Raw genomic sequence first — 27,471 nt, 5'->3', positions numbered from 1 at the left:
ATTGCAAAACTTTTTGTCGGATCCTTATTGTGGATAAGATCAGTACGAACACAAAGTCAAACTTGTCGAGTATCGACATATGCAGAAAGTTCAACAGATTTGGCGCTCTCGTAGAATCGACCAGCACAGAGCTTGGACTGCTATGAAAATGCTGACTATCATTTACCCATCCACATGTATCCCAATTACCACCGCTTAGTCTGTGACCTTTTATGCTTTGGCACTTCAGATGCTCCTTTAGATACGTAATAATTCTACCTGTTTCTAACATCCACTCAGGCAGTCCATTCCAGATTTCATTCATCCAGTTAGTGAAACAAAATGGTTCAATAGTACTTTATTGTCACTTGTTCCTGAGTATAGTGAATTTTTTTTTTTTGCGCATCCTGGCAATCGTGCTATACAGTAGGCACAATCATACTAAGTGCAAGAGTGTAAGACAGTAGACCACACTGAGCCAGTGTACAAGAGTTGTACATAACCGCAAGCTCTCTCTATTTCACATCTAAGCTCTTCCCAATTGTCATTCATAGACCTACCTGCAAGAAACTGTTCCCAGTCTAGTCAGGTCCTGCCTTCTCCCATCAAGGAGCTGAATTTCCAGACCACCTTTATCCCTTTCTGTGACACTATGATCCCTTTCTCAGAACAAGACAGTGCATTCATCCCATCTATTTCTCTCATGATCTTATACACCTCTCCAAGTTCATACCTCAGCGTTATTGTTTGCAACTGCCTTATATTTTGTAATTGTCTTCTTTTTGTTGAGTTCTACCAATATGACTTTGTGAAGAGCCTTTGAGGATAGCTTCCCTCGTTACTACAGTAATAGGCTCCTTAAGCTATATAGCAAAGTTTCTTGTCACCTACAGTTTTTACCAAACCCCGCCCCACCATGCCTGACGATACTATAGCCTGGAATGTTCCCCGTCTTGCCCTGCATTCAATCATGCCTCTGATAGCAACAGTATCCCATGAATCTTCCTGACATCTAGAAAAAAGGAAAATTAAAAGCACAAATGTATTCTCAGAAGGGAAGTTGGAAATTTTACATGATAAGTATTGAATCTGAAAGTAGATTCAGAATGAATGAGTTAAAACAAAAGTGTATAATTTTAGGATATTAATGTTAAACATTGAAAAATCGGTGCAGGAGTGGGTCATTTGGCCCTTCGAGCCAGCACTCAATATGATCATGGCTGTTCATCTAAAACCAGTACCCCGTTCCTGCCTTCTCCCCACATCCCTTGATTCCTTCAGCCATAAGAGCTAAATCTAACTCTCTCTTGAAAACATCCACTGAATTGGCCTCCACTGCCTTCTGTGGCAGAGAATTCCACAGATTCACAACTCTTGGGGTGAAAACGTTTTTCCTCATCTCAGTCCTAAAAGGCCTACCTTCTTAAAATGACCCCTGGTTCTGGACTCCCCCAACATCAGAACATTTTTCCTGCAACTAGCCTGTCCAATCCTTTAAGAATTTTATGTTTCTATAAGATATCCTCTCATCCTTCTAAATTCCAGTGAATACAAGCTCAGTCAACTCATTATTTCATCATATGTCAGTCATGCCATCCCGGGAATTAACCTGGAGAACATACGCTGCACTCCCTCAATAGCAATAATGTTCTTCCTCAAATTAGGAGACCAACATTGCACACAATACTCCAGGTGCGGTCTCACCAGGGCCCTGTTCAACTGCAGTAGGACCTCCTTGCTCCTAAACTCAAATCCTCTTGCAATGAAGGCCAACATGCCATTAGCTTACTTCACTGCTTGCTGTACCTGCATGCTTACTTTCAGTGACTGATGTACAAACACACCCAGGCCTCGTTGCACCTCCCCTTTTCCTAATCTGACATGATTTAAATAATAATCTGCCTTCCTGTTCTTGCCACCAAAGTGGATAACCTCAACCAAACTTGGAGATGTCACATTTAATTCCCTCGTCTAAATCGTTAATATATATTGTAAATAACTGGAGTCCCAGCACTGAGCCTCGCGGCACCTCACTAGTCACTGCCTGCCATTCTGAAAAGGACCCGTTAATTCCTACACTTTGCTTCCCGTCTGCCAACCAGTTCCCTATCCATGTTAATACCCTACCCCAATACCACGTGCTCTAATTTTGCACACTAATCTCTTGTGTGGGACCTTGTCAAAGGCTTTTTGAAAGTCCAGATACACCACATCCACTGGCTCTCGCTTATCCATTCTACTTGTTACATCCTCAAAAAATTCCAGAAGATTAGTCAAGCATGATTTCCCCTTCATAAATCCATGCTGACTTTGACCGATCCTGTCACTACTTTCCAAATGCACCGCTATAGTACCTTTAATAATCGACTCCACAATCTTCCCCACTACCGATGCAAGGCTAACTGGTCTATAATTCCTTGTTTTCTCTCTCCCTCCTTTCTTTAAAAAATGGAGTTACATTGGCTACCTTCCAGTTCACAGGAACTGATCCAGAGTTGAGAGAACGTTGGAAAATGATCACCAATGCATCCACGATTTCTAGGGCCACCCCCTTGAGTACTCTGGGATGCAGACCATCAGGCCCTGGGGATTTATCTGCCTTCAGTCCCAACAGTTTACATAACACCATTTCCTGACTAATGTGGATTCCCTTCAGTTCCTCTCTCCCACTAGATCTTTGGTCCCCTAGTATTTCTGGGTTGCTCTTTGATTAAATTATTCACAGATCTAGTCTAACGCAGGCTGCAGGTTAGAATTTCATTTCAGCACATAGGTAGAATTGAAGACTGTAGTATAGTCTAGCACAGTGGCACAGCTGGTAGAGCTGCTGCCTCATAGCACCAGAGACTGGGGTTCGATCCTGACCTCGGGTGCTGTCTCTGTGGAGTTCTCACATTCTCCCTGGGACCGTGTGGGGTTTTCTCTGGGTGCTCTGGTTTCCCTCCACATCCCAAAAATGTGCAGGTTTGTCGGTTAATTGGCCTCTGTAAATTAGTCCCTGTGTGGGAGAGTGAGATAACATAGAACTAGTGTGATTGGGTGATCGGTGGTCAGCGTGGAGTCAGTGGGCAGAAGGTCCTGGCTCCATGTTGTATCTCTAAATTAAAATTAAATTAAATTAAACAAAATTAAAAAGACGGGTCACAAGCTAGACTGTTCGAAGAGATCGTGGCTGTGCTAACGATGACCAATGTGGGCTCATGGGTCAAGCAAAAAAAAAAATCATAAATGGAAAGAATCAGCGAACATTTGGTGTTGACTGTACAAATCAATTTGTGTCAAAGAAAACAAATGAATCCTTGCTCATCCTTTCCTGACTCACCTTGCCCATGCCAGCTCTTTGAAAGACCAATCCAATTGGCCCTACTTTCTGCTCTTTCTAAATCCCCTTGCAAATATTTATTCCAAGTATACATCCAGTTTAATGTTGAAGTTATTTTGGAATCTGCTTCCACCTTCCTTTCAAATGCTCACTTCATTTCAAACAATTTGTTTTCCTCTCTATCACTAGTTCCATGAATAATAATCTTAAGTCCATGTCCATGAGTAACTGACTCATCCACTGGTGGAAACAATGTTCCTATCTAAGGCGTTTATCATTTATGCTTTGTCGGTGGTGGTGGGGGGGGGAGGGGGGCTGGAGGGAAATTAACAAATAAGCATGTTTGAAGTCAAATGTAATATTGGGAAATGCAGAACAAATGGTGTCTTTCTCTAGTTCCCCTATTCATCTGTACATCTCCAGCACTTTGTATTTAATTTTAAATTGTGGCGTCTGCACTTTACGAAAGGAAAATTTGATGTTTTTTTTAAATGATTTTTGCAAAGGAAAAGGCAGAGGAACTACTATTTGTGAGGAAATGGTTGTTGTGCTATTGTACAATTTTAGTTTCAATGTGCTATCACTCCTGTGCAGCAAAGCGAGTGCCGAACAGACACATTCAGGGAACTCCGCTGCCGATCACACATCTCGAAGAAAAGAACAATGTCAACATTTTAATTCAATGAACCGTTCATACCATCATGTTAACGCTTTTTATTTCAGATTTTCCAACAGTAGAACTGTTTGCTCTGAAGTAACGTGATCGTTGGCATTTGTCGTACGATTTGATGGCATTATTTAAAACAAATAACACTTTAACATCTCGGTTCTTTATTCGACACAAAAAGTGGGACAGGCAGCATCTCTGGAAAGAAGGAATGGATGATGTTTCGGGTCTTCTTCAGAAGACAGGCCTCGACCCAAAAACATCACCCATTCCTTCTCTCCAGAGATGCTGCCAGTCCCGCTGAGTTACTCCTGCTTTTTGTGTCTATCTTCGGTTTAAACCATCATCTGCAGTTCCTTCCTACACACTCGGTTCTTTATTAGTTTAGTTTAGTTTATTATCGTCACGCATACCGAGCTTTTTTTTGCATGTTATCCAATCAGTGAAAAGACACAATTACAATCAAGCCGTCCGTCCGCAGTGTACTGATACAGGATAAAGATTATAAAGCTTAGTGCAAGATAAGATCCGGTTAAAAATAGTTCAAAGGTTTAAATGGTTGAATTAAGATGGAGCTTGCTTAATTTTGCATGTGACCTGTTGTGGCTTAATCACTTCAGGACACTTTTAGCCAGGACCTGAACCGTCCCCTGACTGTGTGGCAACCTGAGGACCTTCTCTTTTAAAATTCAAATTCATAATCCATAAGGCACTGGTCAGGCCACGTTTGGAGTATTGTGAGCAATTTTGGGCATCATTTCTGAGGAAGGATGTGTTGGCTATGTAGAGGGTCCAGAGGAGGTTTACAGGAATGATCCCAGGAATGAGTGGGTTAACCTATGATGGGCGTTATTGGCACTGGGTCTGTACTCACTGGAGTTTAGAAGAATGAGGAGGGACCTCATTGAAACATACAGGATAGTGAAAGGCTTGGATAGATTGGATGTAAAGAGGATGTTTCCACTAGTGTGAGAGTCGAGGACTAGAGGTCATAGCCTCATTGTTAAAGGACGTTCATTTAGGAAGATGAGGAGGAATTTATTTAGTCGGAGGGTGGTGAATCTGTGGAATTCTTTGCCACAGACGGCTGCAGAGGCCAAGTCAATGGATTTATTTAAGGCAAGGATAGATAGATTCTCGATTAGTACGGGAGTCAGGGGTTATGGGGAGAAGGCAGGAGAATGGGGTTCGGAGGGAGAGATAGATCAGCCATGATTGAATGGCAGCGTAGACTTGATGGGCCGAATTGCCTAATTCTGCTCCTATCACTTATGACCTTATGACCTGATCCTTCCCCCAACTCAATCGCAGCTCCTGGCATTGCACACAAAATTCAAGATGTAAAATTTGAGGTGCAGTCAGTGGCTTCAGGCATTTCAAGCCGGTGACTTGAGGTGCACCGACCACTGATTTGCCAAATTGTGTTACAATTTTATATTTTCTGGGTTGCTTGGATAATTTAACCAATATGTTTAATTCACCAGTTTTTTCTTTTAAAATCTGTTATGAGTCAACCTAGCTTGTTGCAAATCTGCACGTATATTGCTAAAATCTTTATCTTACATTGTGAGCTTTTGACTCAGGTAAAAATTTAAAGCAATTGAGGTTAATTGTATAAATAATGGGATTTTTGTAAAATAAACTGATATTGATTGTTAAAAAAGTAACAAGATTAATAATGTAATGTGTTTATTTTGTCCCATTTGTTCCGTTATTTTCAGCAGGTTCCACTGATTTAAAAAAAAAATCAAGATCGTGGCGAATCTGTGGAATTCTTGCCACAGACGGCATTGGAGCTCAGTCAATGGATATTTTTAAGGCAGAGATAGATGCAGGATTCTTGATTAGTATGGGTGTCAAGTTTATGGGGAGAAGGCTGGAGAATAGGGTTAGGGAGAGATATATCAGCCATGATTGAATGGCAGAGTAGAAGATGGGCCGAATGGCCTAATTCTGCTCTTATCATTTATGAACATGGAATTTGATGTTTTTCATTTAAGTTTGTTGTTAATTTATTCAGTTTTTGCTTAATACTTAATAACTTTGCCTAATTACATCTGTTTTGCAGACTTGGATTGGGAATAAAAGAAGGAAATTGAACTCGACAAAGTACAGCTTGGATGATGCACAACCCACACAGGGCCCAGCGATTAATGGCATACTGGGAAAATCTGAGACCCCTGTGAAAAATACCGGCCTTGTCTCTCCATCCCAGTGCCAGCAAACTATTCTAACGCCACCGTGCAGAAACGTCATGGTGACTGGTGTGTTTACGTCCAATCATTCTGTAAGTAGACAAGGATTGCCTCACCAGAAGGATGGCCACAGGTGTGACGCTTCCAACCTCGCACCCAGGACGACCGGGCGAAGCATTGCGGAAATGGAATCCCAGCACGTCTCCGGTCAAAGACAACCTGTCGCTAAGAACCCTCCAACTCCTGGGTCGAGACCTTTAAACCTCCACAGTCCCACCAACGCCATGTACACGACCAGCGCAAAAAATTACAGTCCTGTTTACGTTCAGTCTGAAGTGAACAGAGTACAGACAGCAACATCCAGGTCAGTCGGAGGATGGCCAAAGCAGTTCAGTTCGACCGTTGGGGAGTGTCCTCGCAAACTCAGTTCTGAGCCTCCTTTCTCGAGAAGTAGTATGTCCACCTGTGTTTCCGATGCAAAGGTTACAAGGAATACAGGAGACCCTGGTGTCAGCTCTCTGCAGATTCGCGATGTATACTCTCTGGCGGGGAGCGAGCACTCTCCGAAGAACAGAAACAACCATGTATTTCGGAACTCCTGCCAAATGGAGAGTGGGTGCTTTTCCATCGCCATGGAAACTGGAGATGTTGATGAGTACGCCAGGGAGGAGGAGCTTGCGTCGATGAGCTCAGAGATGAAGAATGCACGGCTTTCTGAACTCAATACGTCAAAAGAAATGGAGTGCTCGAACACACCTGTGGCGACGCCGGCGAGGCATGTTGGCTCCGGCTCGTTACAGGCCAGTGCAAGGGATGCGTCTGGAAGTGTCTTCTACACCGGTGGAGAATTCAGGGCGCCGGGGACGGCATTGACCTTGTACAACAATTCCAATTCATCAGAGGACTCGTTGAATCACCGCCTTCCATCAACTAGAAACCAAAGACCAACTCCCAGTCAAGGAAACTATCAGGTAGCTGTTTGTCTTTTTCTGAAGAACGATCCCAACCTGAAACGTTACCTATCCATGTTCTCCAGAGATGCTGCCTGACCGGCTGAGTTACTCCAGCACTTTGTGTCTTTTTTTTCTCCTTTTTAGTTCTGTTTGGAAATGATTCAAGTTGTGTAAATGTAGGTACTGTGACAAGTTCCATATATCCGACATTGCACAATTATCAAGTCCAGTCGAGGTGAGTTTATTGTCATATGCACAAGTGCAGTGAGGTGCAGGTGTAATGAAAATCTGCTTGCAGCAGCATCACAGACACAACATACAAACATACTAAGGTTTAGTTTAGTTTAGTTTAGAGATACAGCGTGGAAACAGTCCCATGGGCCCACCGATTCCGCACCGACCAGCGATCCCCACCATTAACACTATCCTACACTAGGAACAATTTTTAAAAACATTTATACTGAGCCAATTACTTCTGAACCTGTACGTATTTGGAGTGTGGGAGGAAACATAAGTTCTTGGAGAAAATCCACGCAGGCTACGGAGAGAACTGTCTCTGTACAGACAGCACCCGTAGTCAGGATCGAATGGCGCTGTGAGCGCTGTAATGCAACAACTGTACCGCTGCGCGCCCATGCCGCCCTGTATATAAAGTACTGCAAGTCAGTGAAATGAAAAAGACTGCAAAAAACAAGGAATTTGTGCAAAACGCAATTGGATAAATGTCATTGTAATTCTAGAGGTGGGCCGTTGTGTTACTGAGGTTGGATTTAGTTTGTGCGATTGACCAGTGGTCTTTATGACTCATGAACTACGCTTTTATTTTGCAAAATAATATTTATGTGACACTACTTCTGGGATGAATAGTTAAGTTCAGAAGTAAAAGTATAAAATGCTGCAGATTCTCAGCAGGTGAGGCCACGTCTGTGGGAAGGGAGGCTGCATTAATGTTGGAGGTTGATGACTCTGTGCAGATGTGCAAGTTGGCCTCAGATGTGCATATTCAACAGTCGAATGCAGGCAAAGTATGCAGCATAATTATGGTAGTACGTATAGAGAACCTTAAAGAGTGCTGAGACCTTTGTGATGATGATGATTTATTGTCACCTGTACCTAGCTAAGCACAATCAAAATCTTTGCTTTTGCATGCAAAGTACACAAATGTTACAAAAAGTGCTCATCATTCCTTCCCCCAGCCCCCCCTCTCTCCCCCCCCCCCCCCCTTGCATGTCCCCCTTAATTCTTGGCTGCCTCCTCCGTTGTCCTACGGTGCCTGTGCTTGTTCTTTGAAAGTGCAATTCTGTTTGGTCCACACCCTTTCACAATATAAATTATTTTTTACCATGGATATTTAAAACTCGTTTTAGTTATCTTCTCAGCAAGAACAGCTGGTTTGGGAAACTTCTTAGTTCTCTTAACCGCTGTTTCCCCTCTTCTCCTGTTGAATGGCTGTTCATCCAGATGTTTGTAGTTTGAAACCCCCAGAAGCTGAGCAGAGGTTTGTGGGTGTTCCGTGGCTGCATTGAAGTTCCATTTAATTAGCACTTGTGATGCTCATGCACAATTGGGGATCAGGGCAAAGACAAACGTATCGTCTGAAAAACAGAGCTGATTTATAAAAGGCATAGGTGATGTTTCAATAGACAATAGACAATAGATAATAGACAATAGGGGCAGGAGTAGGCCATTCGGCCCTTTGAGCCAGCACCGCCATTCAATGTGATCATGGCTGATCATCCCCAATCAGTACCCCGTTCCTGCCTTCTTCCCATATCCCCTGACTCCGCTATCTTTAAGTGCCCTATCTAGTTCTCTCTTGAAAGCATCCAGAGAACCTGCCTCCACCGCCCTCTGAGGCAGAGAATTCCACAGACTCACAACTCTCTGTGAGAAAAAGTGTTTCCTCGTCTCCGTTCTAAATAGCTTACTCCTTATTCTTAAACTGTGGCCCCTGGTTCTGGACTCCCCCAACATCGGGAACATGTTTCCTGCCTCTAGCGTGTCCTAGCTCTTAACAATCTTATATGTTTCAATGAGATCCCCTCTCATCCTTCTAAACTCCAGAGTGTACAAGCCCAGCTGCTCCGTTCTCTCAGCATATGACAGTCCCGCCACCCCGGGAATTAACCTTGTAAACCTACGCTGCACTCCCTCAATAGCAAGAATGTCCGTCCTCAAATTAGGGGACCAAAACTGCACACAATACTCCAGGTGTGGTCTCACTAGGGCTCTGTACAACTGTAGAAGGACCTCTTTGCTCCTATATTCGATTCCTCTTGTTATAAAGGCCAAAATGCCATTCGCTTTCTTCACTGCCTGCTGTAACCCGCATGCTTACTTTCATAGACTGATGTACAAGGACCCCCAGATCCCGTTGTACTTCCCCTTTTCCCAACTTGACGCCATTTAGATAGTTTCGTGACAAGACCCTTCATTGGAGGGCTGATGAAGGGTCTCGACCCGAAACGTTACCTATACCTTTTCTCCAGAGATGCTGCCCGCCCCGCTGAGTTACTCCAGCATTTTGTGTCTATCTTCAGTGTAAACCAGCATCTGCAGTTCCTACTTACAAACCTTGTCTATATACTTGGACTAAAATACCTCTCTCTCATTTTAAGGAAGAAAAATATATTGGGGAAAACACCACTGAAATGTATATTGGCTGGAGGACCTGTTCCGTACACCTGTCTTATCTCCACTTGAATAAACATCAAAAATAACTGATGGTTATTCATACTTCCGGACAAAATTGGAAATGAGCAGAGAGTATTGTTGCGCCATAGTGTTTAATAACACCATTTATTTTGTGCATTTAAATGAACCATAAATGAACGGAAATAGGTATTCAGAAATGGATCCCAAATCTGTTATGGACTAACATCCAGAAGATAATTTTCAGATACAGTAATTTAGATTTTAGTTAATACAGCCTTCATAGTAAACATCTCATTATACTTTCATCATGTAGATATTGGTTGATATACTCAAAGTGTTGGATGGTTGGGAGGAGGCTCTCGTTGATGGTCTTCTCCTTGCGTGCTGTTGTTAATTTATCCGTTAATATTTCTTGCTCTAGGTATCGGGAACTCTTCTATTACCTTGTCTAACTGGAAACTCAAGGAAAAGAACAGTAAGTATTTTCTGTGGATCCTGCCACTCATTTTCAAAGCATGATGGCTGATAAAAGTTCAAAGTACTAACACCTTCCCTCTATTTTATATGACCCCCCCCCCATGAGGTATATTCAATCAGGGTGGCTTACTGGTTTATAACTCCCTGTAAATAAATCCACTGAAATAAAATTGTATAAGAAACTTGAGGGAAGAGAACGGGCGACATGGTGGTGCAGCGGTAGAGTTGCTGCCTCACAGCGCTAGAGACCCGGGTTCCATCCTGACTATGGGTGCTGTCTGTACGGAGTTTGTACGTTCTCCCTGTGACCTGCATGGGTTCTCTCTTGGATCTCCGGTTTCCTCCCACACTCCAAAGACGTACAGGTAAATTGGCTTGGTATAATTGTAAATTGTCCCTAGTGTGTAGGATAGTGTTAGTGTGCAGGGATCGTTGGTCGGCATGGACACGGTGGGCCGAATGGCCTGTCTCCGCACTGTATCTCTAAACTAAACCAAAGAAGATCCCACATGAGTTCTTGAAACTCTTCCAATTCTCCCATCACTTTGCCCAGCCGTGCTTTATTCAGTCCAAGTGCATCTGTCTCAATCTTCCTTTGATTAACAAATTATTTCATTCCTTTTTTCCTTTTGTTGATTAACTTTACATTCTTGCTACGTTCCATGTGTATCCTCTGCCTCACACTGAAGGCAATGATCTGGATTTGCTTGTCCCATATTCCATGTTCTTCAGCGAGGCCTCACATCCTCTATTTGAAATCCCATCAAATTTAAACTTTGTTTTACATCAAGCAATGCAGAGCTACGATTAATGAAGTTCGGGTGTAATTTGGATTTGAATAATAGTGGGAACAGGCGGAATAATCTTCTCACCTTGACACGATGTTGTTGTATTGGAATAGTTTGTTTTATGGGTTAGGAAATAATCAACCTACTGGGAACCATTGAGTCAAGAAGATAAAGTTAGGAAAACAGTTTGATATTTGCATAGGCGTAAAAAGCATTTTATGGGTAACTAGACCAATGCGCAGTTGTGGGCGGGGATAAACATAGAAACATAGAAAATAGGTGTAGGAGGAGGCCATTCGGCCCTTTGAGCCAGCACCGCCATTCGTTGTGATCATGGCTGATTGTCCCCAATCAATAACCCGTGCCTGCCTTCTCCCCATATCCCTTGATTTCACCAGCCCCTAGAGCTCTATCTAATCCTCTCTTAAATCCATCCAGTGATTTGGCCTTCACTGCCCTCTGTAGCAGCGAATTCCACAAATTCACAACTCTCTGGGTGAAAACATTTTTTCTCACCTCAGTCTTAAATGACCTCCCCTTTATTCTAAGACTGTGGCCCCTGGTTCTGGACTCGCCCAACATTGGGAACATTTTTCCTGCATCTAGCTTGTCCAGTCCTTTTATAATTTTATATGTTTCTATAAACAGTTTGATATTTTCATATGTGTAAAAGGCATTTTATTTATAATATTCAAAAACAGTTCAAGTTTGAGCTATTTTTGATACCTTCATCTTTCTGCATATTTGTGAACCCATTGACTTTCAGCTGTGAAAAGCATGGATAAAATCCTTCCCATTGTAGTCCAGCTCCTGGATGCATTGTTTGATGGATAGTTAAGTATATTCAGTGGCAACCTCTACACAAAAAATATATATATTTTAAAATATGTAAAAGCAAACGAGAATAATTAAATGAATTGGCATTTAGGTGACATGGAGGCATACAATTAGTAAAACCAATCAGAAGAACAGTGGGACATGTTGGTCAATGTGGGCGCTAGTGTAGACGGGACATGTTGGTCGGTGTGGGCACTAGTGTAGATGGGACATGTTGGTCAGTGTGGGCACTAGTGTAGATGGGACATGTTGGTCAGTGTGGGCACTAGTGTAGATGGGACATGTTGGTTGATGTGGGCACTAGTGTAGATGGGACATGTTGGTCAGTGTGGGCACTAGTGTAGATGGGACATGTTGGTCGGTGTGGGCACTAGTGTAGATGGGACATGTTGGTCGGTGTGGGCACTAGTGTAGATGGGACATGTTGGTCAGTGTGGGCACTAGTGTAGATGGGACATGTTGGTCAGTGTGGGCACTAGTGTAGATGGGACATGTTGGTCGGTGTGGGCACTAGTGTAGATGGGACATGTTGGTCAGTGTGGGCACTAGTGTAGATGGGACATGTTGGTCGGTGGGGCACTAGTGTAGATGGGACATGTTGGTCCGTGTGGGCACTAGTGTAGATGGGACATGTTGGTTGATGTGGGCACTAGTGTAGATGGGACATGTTGGTCAGTGTGGGCACTAGTGTAGATGGGACATGTTGGTCGGTGTGGGCACTAGTGTAGATGGGACATGTTGGTTGATGTGGGCACTAGTGTAGATGGAACATGTTGGTCAGTGGGGCACTAGTGTAGATGGGACATGTTGGTCAGTGGGGCACTAGTGTAGCTGGGACATGTTGGTCGGTGTGGGCACTAGTGTAGATGGGACATGTTGGTCGGTGTGGGCACTAGTGTAGATGGAACATGTTGGTCTGTGTGGGCACTAGTGTAGATGGGACATGTTGGTCAGTGGGGCACTAGTGTAGATGGGACATGTTGGTCAGTGGGGCACTAGTGTAGATGGGACATGTTGGTCAGTGTGGGCACTAGTGTAGATGGGACATGTTGGTTGGTGGGGCACTAGTGTAGATGGAACATGTTGGTCAATGTGGGCACTAGTGTAGATGGGACATGTTGGTCGGTGTGGGCACTAGTGTAGATGGGACATGTTGGTTGGTGGGGCACTAGTGTAGCTGGGACATGTTGGTTGGTGGGGCACTAGTGTAGATGGAACATGTTGGTTGGTGGGGCACTAGTGTAGATGGGACATGTTGGTTGGTGGGGCACTAGTGTAACTGGGACATGTTGGTTGGTGGGGCACTAGTGTAGATGGGACATGTTGGTTGGTGGGGCACTAGTGTAGATGGGACATGTTGGTTGGTGGGGCGCTAGTGTAGATGGGACATGTTGGTCGGTGTGGGCACTAGTGTAGATGGAACATGTTGGTTGGTGTGGGCACTAGTGTAGATGGAACATGTTGGTCAGTGGGGCACTAGTGTAGATGGGACATGTTGGTTGGTGGGGCACTAGTGTAGATGGAACATGTTGGTCAATGTGGGCACTAGTGTAGATGGAACATGTTGGTCTGTGTGGGCACTAGTGTAGATGGGACATGTTGGTCAGTGGGGCACTAGTGTAGATGAGACATGTTGGTTGGTGGGGCACTAGTGTAGATGGGACATGTTGGTTGGTGGGGCGCTAGTGTAGATGGGACATGTTGGTCGGTGTGGGCACTAGTGTAGATGGAACATGTTGGTTGGTGGGGCACTAGTGTAGATGGAACATGTTGGTCAGTGGGGCACTAGTGTAGATGGAACATGTTGGTCAGTGGGGCACTAGTGTAGATGGGACATGTTGGTCGGTGTGGGCACTAGTGTAGATGGGACATGTTGGTCGGTGTGGGCACTAGTGTAGATGGGACATGTTGGTCGGTGTGGGCACTAGTGTAGATGGAACATGTTGGTCGGTGTGGGCACTAGTGTAGATGGAACATGTTGGTCAGTGTGGGCACTAGTGTAGATGGAACATGTTGGTCGGTGTGGGCACTAGTGTAGATGGAACATGTTGGTCGGTGTGGGCACTAGTGTAGATGGGACATGTTGGTCGGTGTGGGCACTAGTGTAGATGGGACATGTTGGTCGGTTTAGCTCAACATTTATGGCAATAATATTTGGACTACAATAGCCACATTGTACTTACATGCCATTACACAAGCTCAGCAAATAATTCTTATGAAAATTCCTCTGTGTCCAAGTGCCTGGACCTTGAAGCATAGCAGGAAAAGGGCAGCTGGAATATGAAGGCTCCTTAAATCTTTGTATCCGTTTGATTTTAAACTTGAACAGGTGCTAGGTTTTGGAAAAATAGCAGCTGAAACAAGCCTGTACTCGCATCAAGTAGAGGCCTACACCATTTTTAAGAATGAATTCTCAGTAGGGTTGCCAACTTTCTCACTCCCAAATGAGGGACAAAAGGTCAAATTAAGGGGCAAATTCCCAACGGCAATTTGTCGACCGACTCGGCCGTGGATGGATGAATGATGAGTTGGCCCGGGTGCTGGACTGCACACAAAGCCAAGCCGGCGGGCCAGCTGAGGAGTTTTGGCTCGGGCGCCGGACTTTCCACGCGACGTTGTGCGGCCCAGGCCAAAACTCCTCAGCTGGCCCGCCGGCTGGGCTTTGTGTTCTGCTGCACGCAAAGTCCGGCGCCCCATCCAACTCATGAACCGATGATCGGCCATGAGAAGGAGGGGTGGGGGTGGTGTCGGCGGTAAGCGAAGGTCCGAAGGTCGGACAGCTGGCCGGGCTGCCGACCGACGGGGCCACGGGCGAGGCGCTGCTGCTGCTGCACTCCATGGGCTGCACTATTTCGGGACGGGTGAGGCGGGGCTGGACGCGGCGCTCCGACCCGACAGTCCCCTCGACCCGAGTAGTAGCGGTCAAATACGGGACAAGTGCGGTCCCGTACAGGACAAACCAATTTAGCCCAATATCGGACAGTTGGCAACCCTAGTTGTCAGATACACCATTTAAAACTTGGTAGCCAAGCTCCATCTTGTGGCCATTGTGTGAAGGAGATGTCAGTGTACAGAATTGTGATTAAAATGAGAAATGTCGGAAATATGCCTCCTTTCACGTGATGAAAAGCTGTCGACCTGAAACATTAACGCTCTTTCCCGCTCCAGAGTACGTCCCCAGCTTTCCTGTGTTGGATGTACTTTGCTCCTGATTTGTAATAACCAGATTCAGTGAAACGGTGGTCATCTTTGTGTGGACCCACAGGAGATGAACAAGGTCTTCAATGCATATCTTCATCAGTATTTACCACGGGAAAAGTCACAGAAGCTAGGAAATTCAAGGAGGAGAAATGTCCTGAAACATACGAACATTAAAGAGGTTGTGCTGAGGCATGTAAAGATGGATAGTTCCCCAGTGCCTGACCTTGTGTGTTTTCATTAAATTCTGTCCCTTCATGATTTACAACTTGGTATTTTGCTTTATCCTTGAATTTTTGCATGAACTCAAAAACCTTCACCTCTAAATCCCTCACCATCCCTTCCCTCCCTCTCATCGATTGCTGTCACATCTTGTTGAAGTCCCAGTTATACTTAAACCTGCCACTGGACAGGTGACGTTGCATTTGGAATCCTGGACTTGATGCACTGAACCCTTTCTACTCTCAGCTCTGGAGCTTTTTTTTCTGCTCACTCCCTCCACAGACTAGTCTATCATAATCTTCTGGATTGTGCATTGGATTATGATCTGTAACCTTCAGGCTCGAAAGAAACCAGTACGCAATGCCTAGATTTCCTTGTGTCTCAGTAAATTTAAATTATGGTCTGGAAATGTAAATCATGATGTTGGGAAGGTAAAATAAAAACACAGTGGATCAGACAGCATCCCTGGATTATTTATCTCAACAGATATTTCCAGCAATTTTAACTTTTCATGTACGCATGTGGTCACACTTGGCGAGTTTTTAAATCAAAAAGGGTGGTAGAGTGGTGCAGCTGGCAGAGCTGCTGCCTCAGTGCCAGAGACCCGGTTTGAATCCTGACTTTGGGTGCTGTCCGTGGAGTTTGCACGTTCTCCCTGTGAACACGTAGATTTCCTCTGAGTGCTCCGGTTTCCAAAAACGTGTGGGTTTGTAAGTTAATTGGCTTCTATAAATTGCCCCTAGTGTGTAGGGAGTAGATGAGAAAGTGGGATAACGTGGAATAGTGTGAATGGGTAATCGATGGTCAATGTGAACTCGGTGATTTAACATCTCATTTGTGCAAGATTTGTGAAAGGTAAGAGACTGGTACAGTATGTAGCCAAGCAGAGTTTCAGTGTATCATTCACAGGTACATCACCACACTTCTCTCATGACTGAATCTTAATGCAACACTGGTATCGAAAAATCTTTAATCGGGCGATCACGATAGCGCAGCAGTAGAGTTGCTGCCTTACAGCGAATGCGGCACCGGAGACCTGGGTTCAATCCTTACTACGGGAGCTGTCTGTACGGAGTTTGTACGTTCTCCCCGTGGCCTGCGTGTGTTTTCTCCGAGAGCTTTGGTTCCCTCCCACACACCAAAGACGTACAAGTTTGTAGGTTAATTGGCTTGGTATTAATGTAAAAACTGTCCCCAGTGGGTGTAGGATAGTGTTAATATACGGGGATCGCTGGTCAGCACAGACCCGGTGGGCCAAAGGGCCCGTTTCCGCGCTGTATCTCTAAAACTAAAACTAAATAAAAACTAATAGCTGTTTGCACAGGGCTTACCTCAGACAAAAGATAGATGTTTATGTCTTTAATAGATTTTGACAAATTAATAACATATAAAATAAAAACAGGTAATGCTGGAAATACTCAGTAGGACACAGAGCAATTGTGGGGAAAGAAAATCTTGATGTTTCATGTCAATGCCTTTCATTAGTTAAAGTTCGTCTTCTTCCCAGGTAGAGTACAAATTCAAGAATGATTAAAACCCATGCGTTGCAGGTGTCCTGACAAATTTAGTCTTGGCCCATGCACATTTACTATTATGATAAAGTTGTCTTCTTTCATGTCCATCTTGCTACAAATGTTGACATCGCTGTCATCGTCCGTCTGGAAAAGGACGCAAGCTTCCGGCGACAATCAGTGGAAGCCATCACTTGTTGCAATAGATGATGGTGGTAGCAGAATTAGCTCAGGATACTACCAGTTTCCAGCCCCGCGACCTGGACGCTTCTGCTATGGGGCCTGACGAAGGGTCTCGACCCAAAACATCACCCATTCCTTCTCTCCAGCGATGCTGCCTCTCCCGCTGAGTTACTCCAGGTTTTTGTGTCTATCTTCAGTTTAAACCAGCATCTGCAGCTTCTTCCTACCATTATGATTTTCCATTTATCAGTATTTCCAACTTTCATCTTCGTATAACTAAATGTAATTTTTCTAAAATGTAATTGACGTTTCTTCGGAGAAGGGGGTGGTGGTTGATGGGGAAATGGTAAATGAGGCAGGATTGAGACTTCTCTCCCCCCTGCTCTCTCTCCCCCTCTCTCTCTCCCCCTTCCTCTCTCTCGTCCCATCCTCACTCTCCTCCCCTCCTCTCTCCCCCTCCCCTCCTCTCTCCCCCTCCCCTCCTCTCTCCCCCTCCCCTCCTCTCTCCCCCTCCCCTCCTCTTCCCCCCCTCTCTCTCCCCCCCACCTCTCTCTCCCCAGCCTTTCTCTTCCTCCCCCAGCATCCCACTTCCCCCCCCTCCCTCCCTCCCCCCCTCTTTCCCCTGCCCCCTATCCCCCTCTCCCCCTCCCCCGCGCGTTCAGGGGACGGGACCCAACGGGTCCCACTTGGTCTAGTATATTACTAAAACTCTCATTTTGACCACTTCCTGTCTGCATTGTAATTAAATTTGCGCAAAAACGATCCCCATAGCGCCACGATTTTTCGCCACCTTACTCACCATTCTCCTCTGATGCAAGTCAAATAAAGTTTTGTTCCGATCGGTGAAATAGTACAAAAGTTATGAAGGTTTTGAAGGTTCCCCCTCCCCCACACACCCCCTCCTCCACAGCCCCCCCTCCCCCACCATGTGACCACATGGATTTCCTCTGGGTGCCCCGGTTTCTATGGTGCATCTGTAGAAGTTGGTGAGAGTTATTGGGGACATGCCAAAGTTCCTAAGCCTTCTCAGGAAATAGAGGCGTTGGTAAGCTTTCGTGGACGTTGCTTCGATCTGGCTAGTCCAGGACAAGTTGCTGGTGATATTTACACTTAAGAATTTGAAGCTTTCAACTATCTCTGCTTTGGCGCTATCGGTGTACTGCTCAACTTCCTGAAGTCGATCACAGTCCTCTTTGTCTTGCTGACATTGAGGGAAAGGTTGTTTTCTTGGCACCCGGTGACGAGGTTCTCAATCTCAACATAGCTGAGATTCACAGTTTTATGTTGCCATTAGCATTTACAGAGGCTATAAAGGCTATAAAATGGATGCTGTAACTGTCTTTGAAATCAGTTCATTCTATTTGAGAGAAACCTGGAAAAGGTGAGTGAAAGGAAGACACATCGAATCAGAGTGTGCGCTACCGATTGGGGGAAAAAGAGCATGCGTAACCGGAGAATTACCACACTTTAATCATGAGGCTAGAAGAAGACATTTTTCTCACAGAGAGTTGTGAGTCTGTGGAATTCTCTGCCTCAGAGGGTGGTGGAGTATCTCTGGATACTTTCAAGAGAGAGCTAGATAGGGCTCTTAAGGTTTACAAGGGATGGCGGGACTGTCATATGCTGAGAGAATGGAGCAGCTGGGCTTGTACACTCTGGAGTTTAGAAGGATGAGAGGGCATCTTATTGAAACATATTAGATTGTTAAGGGTTTGGACACGCTGGAGGCAAGAAACATGTTCCCGATGTTGGGGGAGTCCAGAACTAGGGGCCACAGTTTAAGAATAAGGAGTAAGCCATTTAGAACGGAGACGAGGAAACACTTTTTCTCACAGAGAGTGGTGAATGTGGAATTCTCTTCCTCAGAGGGTGGCGGAGGCAGGCTCTCTGGATGCTTTCAAGAGAGAGCTAGATAAGGATCTTAAAAATAGCGGAGTCAGGGGATATGGGGAGAAGGCAGGAACGGGGTACTGATTGGGGATGACCAGCCATGATCACATTGAATGGCAGTGCTGGCTCGAAGGGCCGAATGGCCTACTCATGCACCTATTTTCTGTTGCTTATTGTCTAAATGTGTAAAAATTACCATAAGGTGTACTGAGACTGATTGCAGGAAGTACTGACCACAACAGAAGACAGAAACCTGAAATGGTTTTCCAGTTATGTCCTATAACATTCAGTTTTGTGATTCATTCATGAGGGAGACTCTGCTGCGGGGAGCAGGACCATGGGTTTCCATTGTAGGGTGAGTAAGGTGACTCACAACCACATGATCTGTTGGTGTGTTATCTTTACAAATCAGGATATAAAGTCAATGATACTTGGCTGTGCTTCTTTTAGTAGACGTTTCTCTTGGAATAGATTACTTCTGTCACAATCAATGTGATCTTCTATTATCAATGAAAGAGGGAAGTGGATAAAAAAGTTGTATCAACAAAATTCTCCTTGTCTCGGATGAGTGGAAGCAATGTTTAGTTTGTATCATTCAAGCTCAAGTTATCTTGCTTGTGGAGGTTATGTCTTTTGCTGGATCTGATGTCCCTCAAACAAGGTCATTGAAAGTTGTAATCTTAGATTCTGTACCATGGATATTTATAAAGGGCAGCACGGTGGCGCAGCAGTAGAGTTGCTGCCTTACAGCGAATGCAATGCCGGAGACCCGGGTTCCATCCCGACTACGGGTGCTGTCTGTACGGAGTTTGTACGTTCTCCCCGTGACCTGCGTGGGTTTTCTCCAAGATCTTCGGTTTCCTCCCCCACTCCAAAGACATACAGGTTTGTAGGTTAATTGGCTTGGTAAATGTAAAAAAACAATGTCCCTAGTGGGTGTAGGATGGTGTTAATGTGTGTGGATCGCTGGTCAGCGTGGACCCGATGGGCCGAAAGGGCCTGTTTCCGCGCTGTATCTCCAAACTAAACTAAACTAGATTGAATTTTGCCCGAATGTATGCTGCCATGTGACAGATTTAAACAAGCTTCTTCCTGTTGTTATGAGTGTCTCACAATTGCAAACAGTGCGTTTGATATTCTTGGCAGCTTGGATCCATTATTGGCCCGATTCGTAAATATTTTGTCTCCTGGTGTTAGTTACTGGACGGGTGAGTGCTGCGCTGAGTCTTCAGCCTGGAGATCCCCTTCCTTGGACTTTAAAAACAATAAACCTTAAAGTACCTCTAAACACCGTTGCTCACTTGATAGAACATAGAACAGTATAGCACAGGCCCTCTGGCCCACAATGTCTGCACTGAACACGATGCCATCATTTATCTGTCTTCAGGCTGAAGAAGGGGTCCAAGCAGAAACGTCATCTATTTCTTTTCTCCAGAGATGCTGCCTGACCTGCTGAGTTAGTCTGGCACTTGTGGCACTTTGTGCCAACTATCACCTATCTACCTGCTCCAAACCCTCACCCCTCCATTTCCAAAAATGTTTTGAATGCTGCTAACATATCTACCACCACCTCCGGCAGCAGAAAACAAGAACTTGCCCTGCACATCCCCTTTAAACTTGGCCCCTCACACCTTTTAGCTACAGGAGCCTGCGAGCTGTTACCTCCAGTTTCAAGAACAGCTTATTTTAATAATAATAATAATAATACATATTTCTATAGCACTTTTCATACAATTGAATGCAACCCGAAGTGCTTTCAACAAAAACACGTCTAAACAAAAATACAATTTAAAACAGTGAGGACATACGCAGTTAATAGCATAAAAAGCACAGATGTATATAAATATTTAAAATATAAAATTGAGAATGTAAAAGGACAAAAAACAAAAACACTGAGGTCAAATACAGAGTGAAGTCAGTTAAAAGCTTGATTAAAAAGATACGTTTTTAGCTGCCGTTTAAAAGTGTCAACAAAGTGTGCGTCTCTCGTAGCCCTGGCTCGGGTAATCCACAGCTTGGGGGCATCATTGAAAAAGGCTGCTTCACCAATATTCTTATTGCTGCGGCATTGAGAGGTTAACAAGCCGGTGTCAGAAGACCTGAGCGCTCGAGTAGGGGCATAGTGAAGGAAGGAGTCTGTAAATTACGCTGCTCCTAAGCCATTTAGGGCTTTATAGACAAGAAGGAGGACTTTATAGTCTATCCTGGATCTCTCACAGAGCCAGTGAAGGGAGTATAATACTGGGGTGAAACGTTCCCTTCTCTTGGTACTTGTTAAAAGCCGGGCTGAAGCATTATGAATGCAGCATTTTAATCTACCATCCAGTTCTGGAATTGCTCTGCACAACTTTGATCACAACTCTACCCCAGTACCAAATTACTATGGACTTTGGAGATGGCTGAACACATGCTTCAGCTTGCACTATAATAGTCTGGTTACCCAGTATAATTCATTGTGTTACTGCATTTAGTATATTTGTTTTGTATATTTGCTGTGTTGTTGGCTTAATGTCCCTGAAAAGCTGCAGCAAGTAAGAATTCCATTGTTGCGTCCCTGTGCATGTGACAATGCAACTCTCTCGACTCTTGAATAACTGAATGAGGTAGAGTTTAGAGTATGAAGCAGCATCTCCGGAAAGCGGACGTAAACTAAGTGAAGGTAGACAAAAAATGCTGGAAAAACTCAGCGGGTGAGGCAGTATCTATAGAGAGAAGGAATAGGCAACGTTTTAGGTCGAGACCCTTCTTCAGACAGATGTCTGGGGGGTGGGGAGGGGGAAAGAAAGGAAGTAGGTGGAGAATGTAGGACTGTGGGAGAACTGGGAAGGGGAAGGGGATGAAGGGAGAAAGCAAGTGCTATCTAAAATTAGAGAAGCCAATGTTCATTCCGCTGGGGTGTAAAATAAGAGATTTGTTCAGAAGTCTGATAGCAATGAGGAAGAAGCTGTTCTTGAGTGTGAATGTCCGACTTTGAACATCCCAAATATTCTCCAAGAAAGTAGAGGAGAAAAAAGAGAATGGCCAGGGTGGTAGGCATTCTTGATTAAACTTCACACCTTCCTGAAGTCACACACTATAAAGATGGACTATGCAGGAAGGAACTGCAGATGCTGGTTTACACCGAAGGTAGACTCAAAATGCTGGAGTAACTCAGTGGGACAGGCAGCATCTGAGATGCTGCCTATCCCGCTGAGTTACTCCAGCATTTTGTGTCCATAAAGAAGGACTGTATGGAAGGACGTGAGGAGCAGGTGGTGGACTGCACTCTGCTCACCACTCTTTGTGGGTTCAGGCAGTCAAGGGCAGAGCTGTTGCCAGATCAGGGCTAAGATGCACCCCACCAGAATACTTGAGGGAAATCCTCCTGGACATGGCAAATCTTCTCAGACACCTGAAAGCGTAAATCTGCCGAGCGCTTCCTTGATCACTGCATCAATGTGAAGGGGCTGGGTTAGGTTTGTAAGTGATATTCACGCTGCAGGGGAAAAAATGATTGAAGATTAGTTAACTGGCAGAAAATGGAGTGCAGGGCAAAGGCAATTTTCAGATTGGAAAAGTGTGACTGGTGTCACACTGCAAGGTTTAGTGCTTGGACCAAGTTGTTTCCTTTGTACGTTAATGATTTGGATAAGGGTGTGAGTGTAACATATCCAGTTCTGCTTCTTCTTATCGAGTCCACACACAAGATTAGACGTTGTTCAGCCAGAGCTGAACACATTTCTCGGCATCTGCACACAATGGTGTCTGTCTTGTCGCTTCTTGTGCTTCTTGTGCGTGGTGGTGGAAAGATTGGTGGAAACAGGGCCGTGACGTGAACGCTCTTTCCTTGACCCCACCAGGTCTGCTGATGATACGAGATTAGGTGACAAAAAGCTGGAGTAACTCAGCGGGTGAGGCAGCATCTCTGGAGAGAAGTAATGGGCCACGTTTCGGGTCGAGACCTTTCTTCAGATGTTCTCGACCCGAAACGTCGCCCATTCCTTCACTTCAGAGATGCTGCCTGTCCCGCTGAGTTACTCCAGCATTTTGTGTCTACCTTCGGTTTATTCCAGCATCTGCAGTTCTTTCTTACACAGATTAGGTGACAATGTGTGCTGTGATGAGGCTGCAAAGAGACACAGAATGAAAGGGCCAGGACTCGTATGGAATAGAATGTAGAAAAAGATGAGGTCATTTACTATAATAGAAAAAGTAGAAAATTGAATATTTTTTAAAATGTTGCGAGATTGAAAGATGTTGGTATTTGAAGGGATCTTGTACACAAATCGCTGAAAGATAATTGCACCCAATAGGATAAATGCTCAGTCTTCTAACCAGAGTACAAGAATCAAGAACCAGATGACATAGGTTTAATATGAAAGGAGAAAAATTTCACAGAAACCTGATGGGTAACTTTTTCACAAAGAGGGTGCTGGATATATGGAACAAGTTGCCAGAGGAGGTCGTTTCGGCAGGTACTTTAAGGGCATATTCTTTGGAAAGTGAACCGAAGATTCACACACGTGACCAGACGCCATCACATAAAGTAATACAGTAAAAAACTATTGCAAGAGATTAATCTTATTCATTGCTACTTTCCCACCGACAGAACTATAATGCATGTCTGCCAAAGATATGAGCACTAGCTTTTTTTAAATTCGCAAGGGTTTGTAAGATAAAACTGAGTTATGAAAGAATTACTTCCGTGTGAGGTCACACGCGTGACCAGTCATGTTTGACCTCTGACCCTAAACAAACAGTCAGCATAACATAAATATTTCACTTGGTAAACATCGAAAAAAATATATGAATCATACGTACAAGACAAAACAATATACCTGGAATACTTTCAGAATTAGAAACATAGAAAATAGGTGCAGGAGTAGGCCATTCGGCCCTTCGAGCCTGCACCGCCATTCAATATGATCATGGCTGATCATCCAACTCAGTATCCTGTACCTGCCTTCTCTCCATACCCCCTGATCCCTTTAGCCACAAGGGCCACATCTAACTCCCTCTTAAATATAGCCAATGAACTGGACTCAACTACCTTCCGTGGCAGAGAATTCCACAGATTCGCCACTCTGTGTGTGAAAAAAATAAATTCTCATCTCGGTCCTAAAAGACTTCCCCCTTATCCTTAAACTGTGACCCCTTGTTCTGGACTTCCCCAACATCGGGAACAATCTTCCTGCATCTAGCTAGAAGAGATGTATTCTACATGTTTGGTCACACACGTGACTAAGAATGGGGGGGCCTTAACAATATTTAAAAAACATTTGAACAGATATACGTGCACAGGAATGTTTTAGAGGGGTATTGGCAAAATGTGAGCAGGTGGGACTAGTGTAGGTGGGCATCTTGGTCGGCATGGGCAAGTTGGGCCGGAAGACCTGCTTCCGTGCTGTATGACCTCATGATTCTCTACGACTTTATACCTTTTAGGATAATGTGCCATGCGCTGGTTTTTATTGCACAAAGATTCGAGTACAAGGCTAGAGAGAGAGAGAGATTTTACGTCTGGTGAGACCACATCTGGAAAATTGTGCACAGATTTGATCTCCCTACTGAAGGATAGATGAACATATGATGGAGGAAGTTTGACAGGATTGATATAAGGATGATGATGTCTCCTGGCTTGGGTGTCTAGAACAAGTGGCCACAGTCTCAATGCAAGAGGACATAGCGGACATAACCCCAGCATTATTAATAACCAAACGCACTTTTATTTTGAAGCTACAGTGTGCTGGAGTAACTCAGCGGGTCAGGCAGCATCTCTGGAGAACATGGATAGGCATGCAGGATACAGGTAGAACATTTAACTCCAGAAACCAAATTTAAATGTGCATTCCTCATGTTATAAGCTTAAAACCAGCTGATATTTTACAATAGTTAAAAAACATTGTATTGATAGTTTGAATGGTAATTAGACAAGCTTCAAGGTGCGTGACGTTTCTCAATGGAAATTTAAAATCCCTTGAGAGTATAAAAATATTTTCATTGTTTTCTCACAGTTTGATAACATTCTGAGCTATGCTAAGTCCCTGTGTCGAGCAATTGGGGAATAATACCTATGCACAAATCAACCTTAGACGTGTAATCACGTGTAGACTTTCTGCTGACTGGTTTGCACGCAATAAATCTTTTCATTGTACATGGTACACGTGACAATAAACAAAACTAAATGTGAGAGGTAGTGTAAAGCCAGCAGCATAATCAAGGGCCAGTCCTACCCTGGTCACTCCCTCTTCTACTCTCTCTCATCAGGCAAGAGGTACAGAGATTTGAAAGCACTTGCCTCCAGATGCAGGGACAGTTTCTTCCCGGCTGTTATCAGGCAACTGAACACTCCTCTCGCCAGCTAGAGAGCGGTCCTGACCTCCTGTCTACCTCATTGGAGATCTTTGAACTATCTTTAATCGGATTTCATCTTGCACTAAATGTCGTACCTATTATCCATTATCTGTACACTGTCGATGACTTGATTGTAATCATGCAGTCTTTTCTTTGACTGGATAACACACAACAAAAAGCTTTTCACTGTACCTCGGTACACGTGACAGTAATAATTTCAACTCAAAACTAAACTACAGCGCCCTCCATAATGATTGGGACAAAGTCCCATCATTTATTTATTTGCCTTACTCCACAATTTGAGATTTGTAATAGAAAAAAAATCACATGTGGTTAAAATGCACAATGTCAGATTTTATTAAATACATATTTTATACATTTTGGTTTCACCATGTAGAAATTACAGCTGTGTTTATACATAGTCCCCTCATTTCAGGGCACCATGATGTTTGGGACACATGGCGTCACAGGCGTTTGTAATTGCTCAGGTGTGTTTAATTGACTCCTTAATGCAGGTATAAGAGAGCTCTCAGCACCTCGTTTTTCCTCCAGTCTTTCCATCACCTTTCGAAACTTTTATTGGTGTTTATCAACATGAGGACCAAAGTTGTGCCAATGAAAGTCAAAGAAGCCATTATTCAGATTCAGATTCAGATTCAGATTCAGATTCAACTTTAATTGTCATTGTCCGTGTACAGTACAGAGACAACGAAATGCATTTAGCATCTCCCTGGAGAGCGACATAGCATATGATTTGAATAAATATTTACATTAGCATATATAAAGACATAGTGTTTTTCCTGTGGGAGGAGTGTCCGGGGGGGGTGATTGGCAGTCACCGAGGTACGTTGTTGAGTAGAGTGACAGCCGCCGGGAAGAAGCTGTTCCTGGACCTGCTGGTCCGGCAACGGAGAGACCTGTAGCGCCTCCCGGATGGTAGGAGGGTAAACAGTCCATGGTTGGGATGAGAGCAGTCCTTGGCGATGCTGAGCGCCCTCCGCAGACAACGCTTGCTTTGGACAGACTCAATGGAGGGGAGCGAGGAACCGGTGATGCGTTGGGCAATTTTCACCACCCTCTGCAATGCCTTCCGGTCGGAGACAGAGCAGTTGCCATACCATACTGTGATACAGTTGGTAAGGATGCTCTCGATGGTGCAGCGGTAGAAGTTCACCAGGATCTGAGGAGACAGATGGACCTTCTTCAGTCTCCTCAGGAAGAAGAGACGCTGGTGAGCCATCTTGATCAGAGTTGAGGTATTGTGGGTCCAAGAGAGGTCATCGGAGATGTTAACACCCAGGAACCTGAAGCTGGAAACACGTTCCACCTCCGTCCCGTTGATGTGGATGGGGGTGTGCGTGCCGCCCCTGGACTTCCTGAAGTCTACAATGAGCTCCTTGGTCTTCTTGGAGTTAAGGGCCAGGTTGTTGTCAGCGCACCATGCTGCTAAGTGCTGGACCTCCTCCCTGTAGGCCGACTCATCGTTGTTGCTGTTGAGGCCAATCACCGTTGTATCATCTGCATACTTGATGATGGTGTTAGTACCATGTACAGGTATGCAGTCATAGGTGAAGAGGGAGTAGAGGAGGGGGCTCAGCACACAGCCCTGTGGAACGCCGGTGTTCAGGGTGAGGGTTGAAGAGGTGTGCTTGTCTAACCTAACAGACTGTGGTCTGTTGGTTAGAAAGTCCAGTATCCAGTTGCAGAGGGAGGGATCGATGCCCAGGTTACCGAGTTTGGTGATCAGTTTAGATGGTATAATGGTGTTGAATGCTGAGCTGTAATCGATGAACAGCATTCTTACGTAAGTGTCTCTGTTGTCGAGGTGGGAGAGGGCGGAGTGAAGTGCCGTTGAGATGGCATCCTCCGTACTCCTGTTCTTGCGGTAGGCAAACTGATAGGGATCCAGTGTGGGGGGTAGGCAGCTTTTGAGGTGTGCCAGGACCAGCCTCTCGAAGCACTTGGTGATGATAGGCGGAAGTCGTTGAGGCTTGCCGCAGTGGAGTGTTTTGGCACTGGCACGATGGAGGTGGTTTTAAGGCACGTGGGGACAACTGCTTGGGCAAGTGACAGGTTGAAGATGTCAGTCCAGACGTCTGTCAGCTGCGCAGCACAGGCCTGAGCACGCGCCCGGGGATGCCGTCAGGGCCAGCAGCCTTACGTGCATTAGTCCTACTCAGTGCCACGTATACGTCGTAGGGGGTGAGTGTGAGGGGTTGGTGATCGGCAGGGAGCACAGCCTTGATGGCTGTCTCTAGATT

At 44.8% G+C, this 27,471-nt stretch overlaps 1 protein-coding gene across 10 annotated transcripts in view; it reads left to right on the top strand.

The window, feature by feature from the left end:
• hdx (highly divergent homeobox) overlaps positions 1-27,471 on the top strand; it is an 86,453-nt gene that overhangs the window by 34,330 nt on the left and 24,652 nt on the right. For 8 of the 10 annotated variants that reach the window (XM_033030827.1, XM_033030826.1, XM_033030830.1 and 5 more), the window contains 2 exons: positions 6,037-7,134; positions 10,193-10,246. In XM_033030827.1, coding sequence (XP_032886718.1) covers positions 6,037-7,134; positions 10,193-10,246 — 1,152 coding nt within the window. The remainder of the gene's footprint in view (positions 1-6,036; positions 7,135-10,192; positions 10,247-27,471) is intronic. The other 2 variants (XM_033030829.1, XM_033030825.1) reach the window with 1 other exon arrangement.

The sequence above is a fragment of the Amblyraja radiata genome, chromosome 12, assembly GCF_010909765.2.
Source record: "Amblyraja radiata isolate CabotCenter1 chromosome 12, sAmbRad1.1.pri, whole genome shotgun sequence".
In the NCBI taxonomy this organism is placed as follows: Eukaryota; Metazoa; Chordata; class Chondrichthyes; order Rajiformes; family Rajidae; genus Amblyraja; species Amblyraja radiata.
Note: the sequence above shows the minus strand (reverse complement) of the source record. Positions and strands in the feature narration are given on the sequence as shown.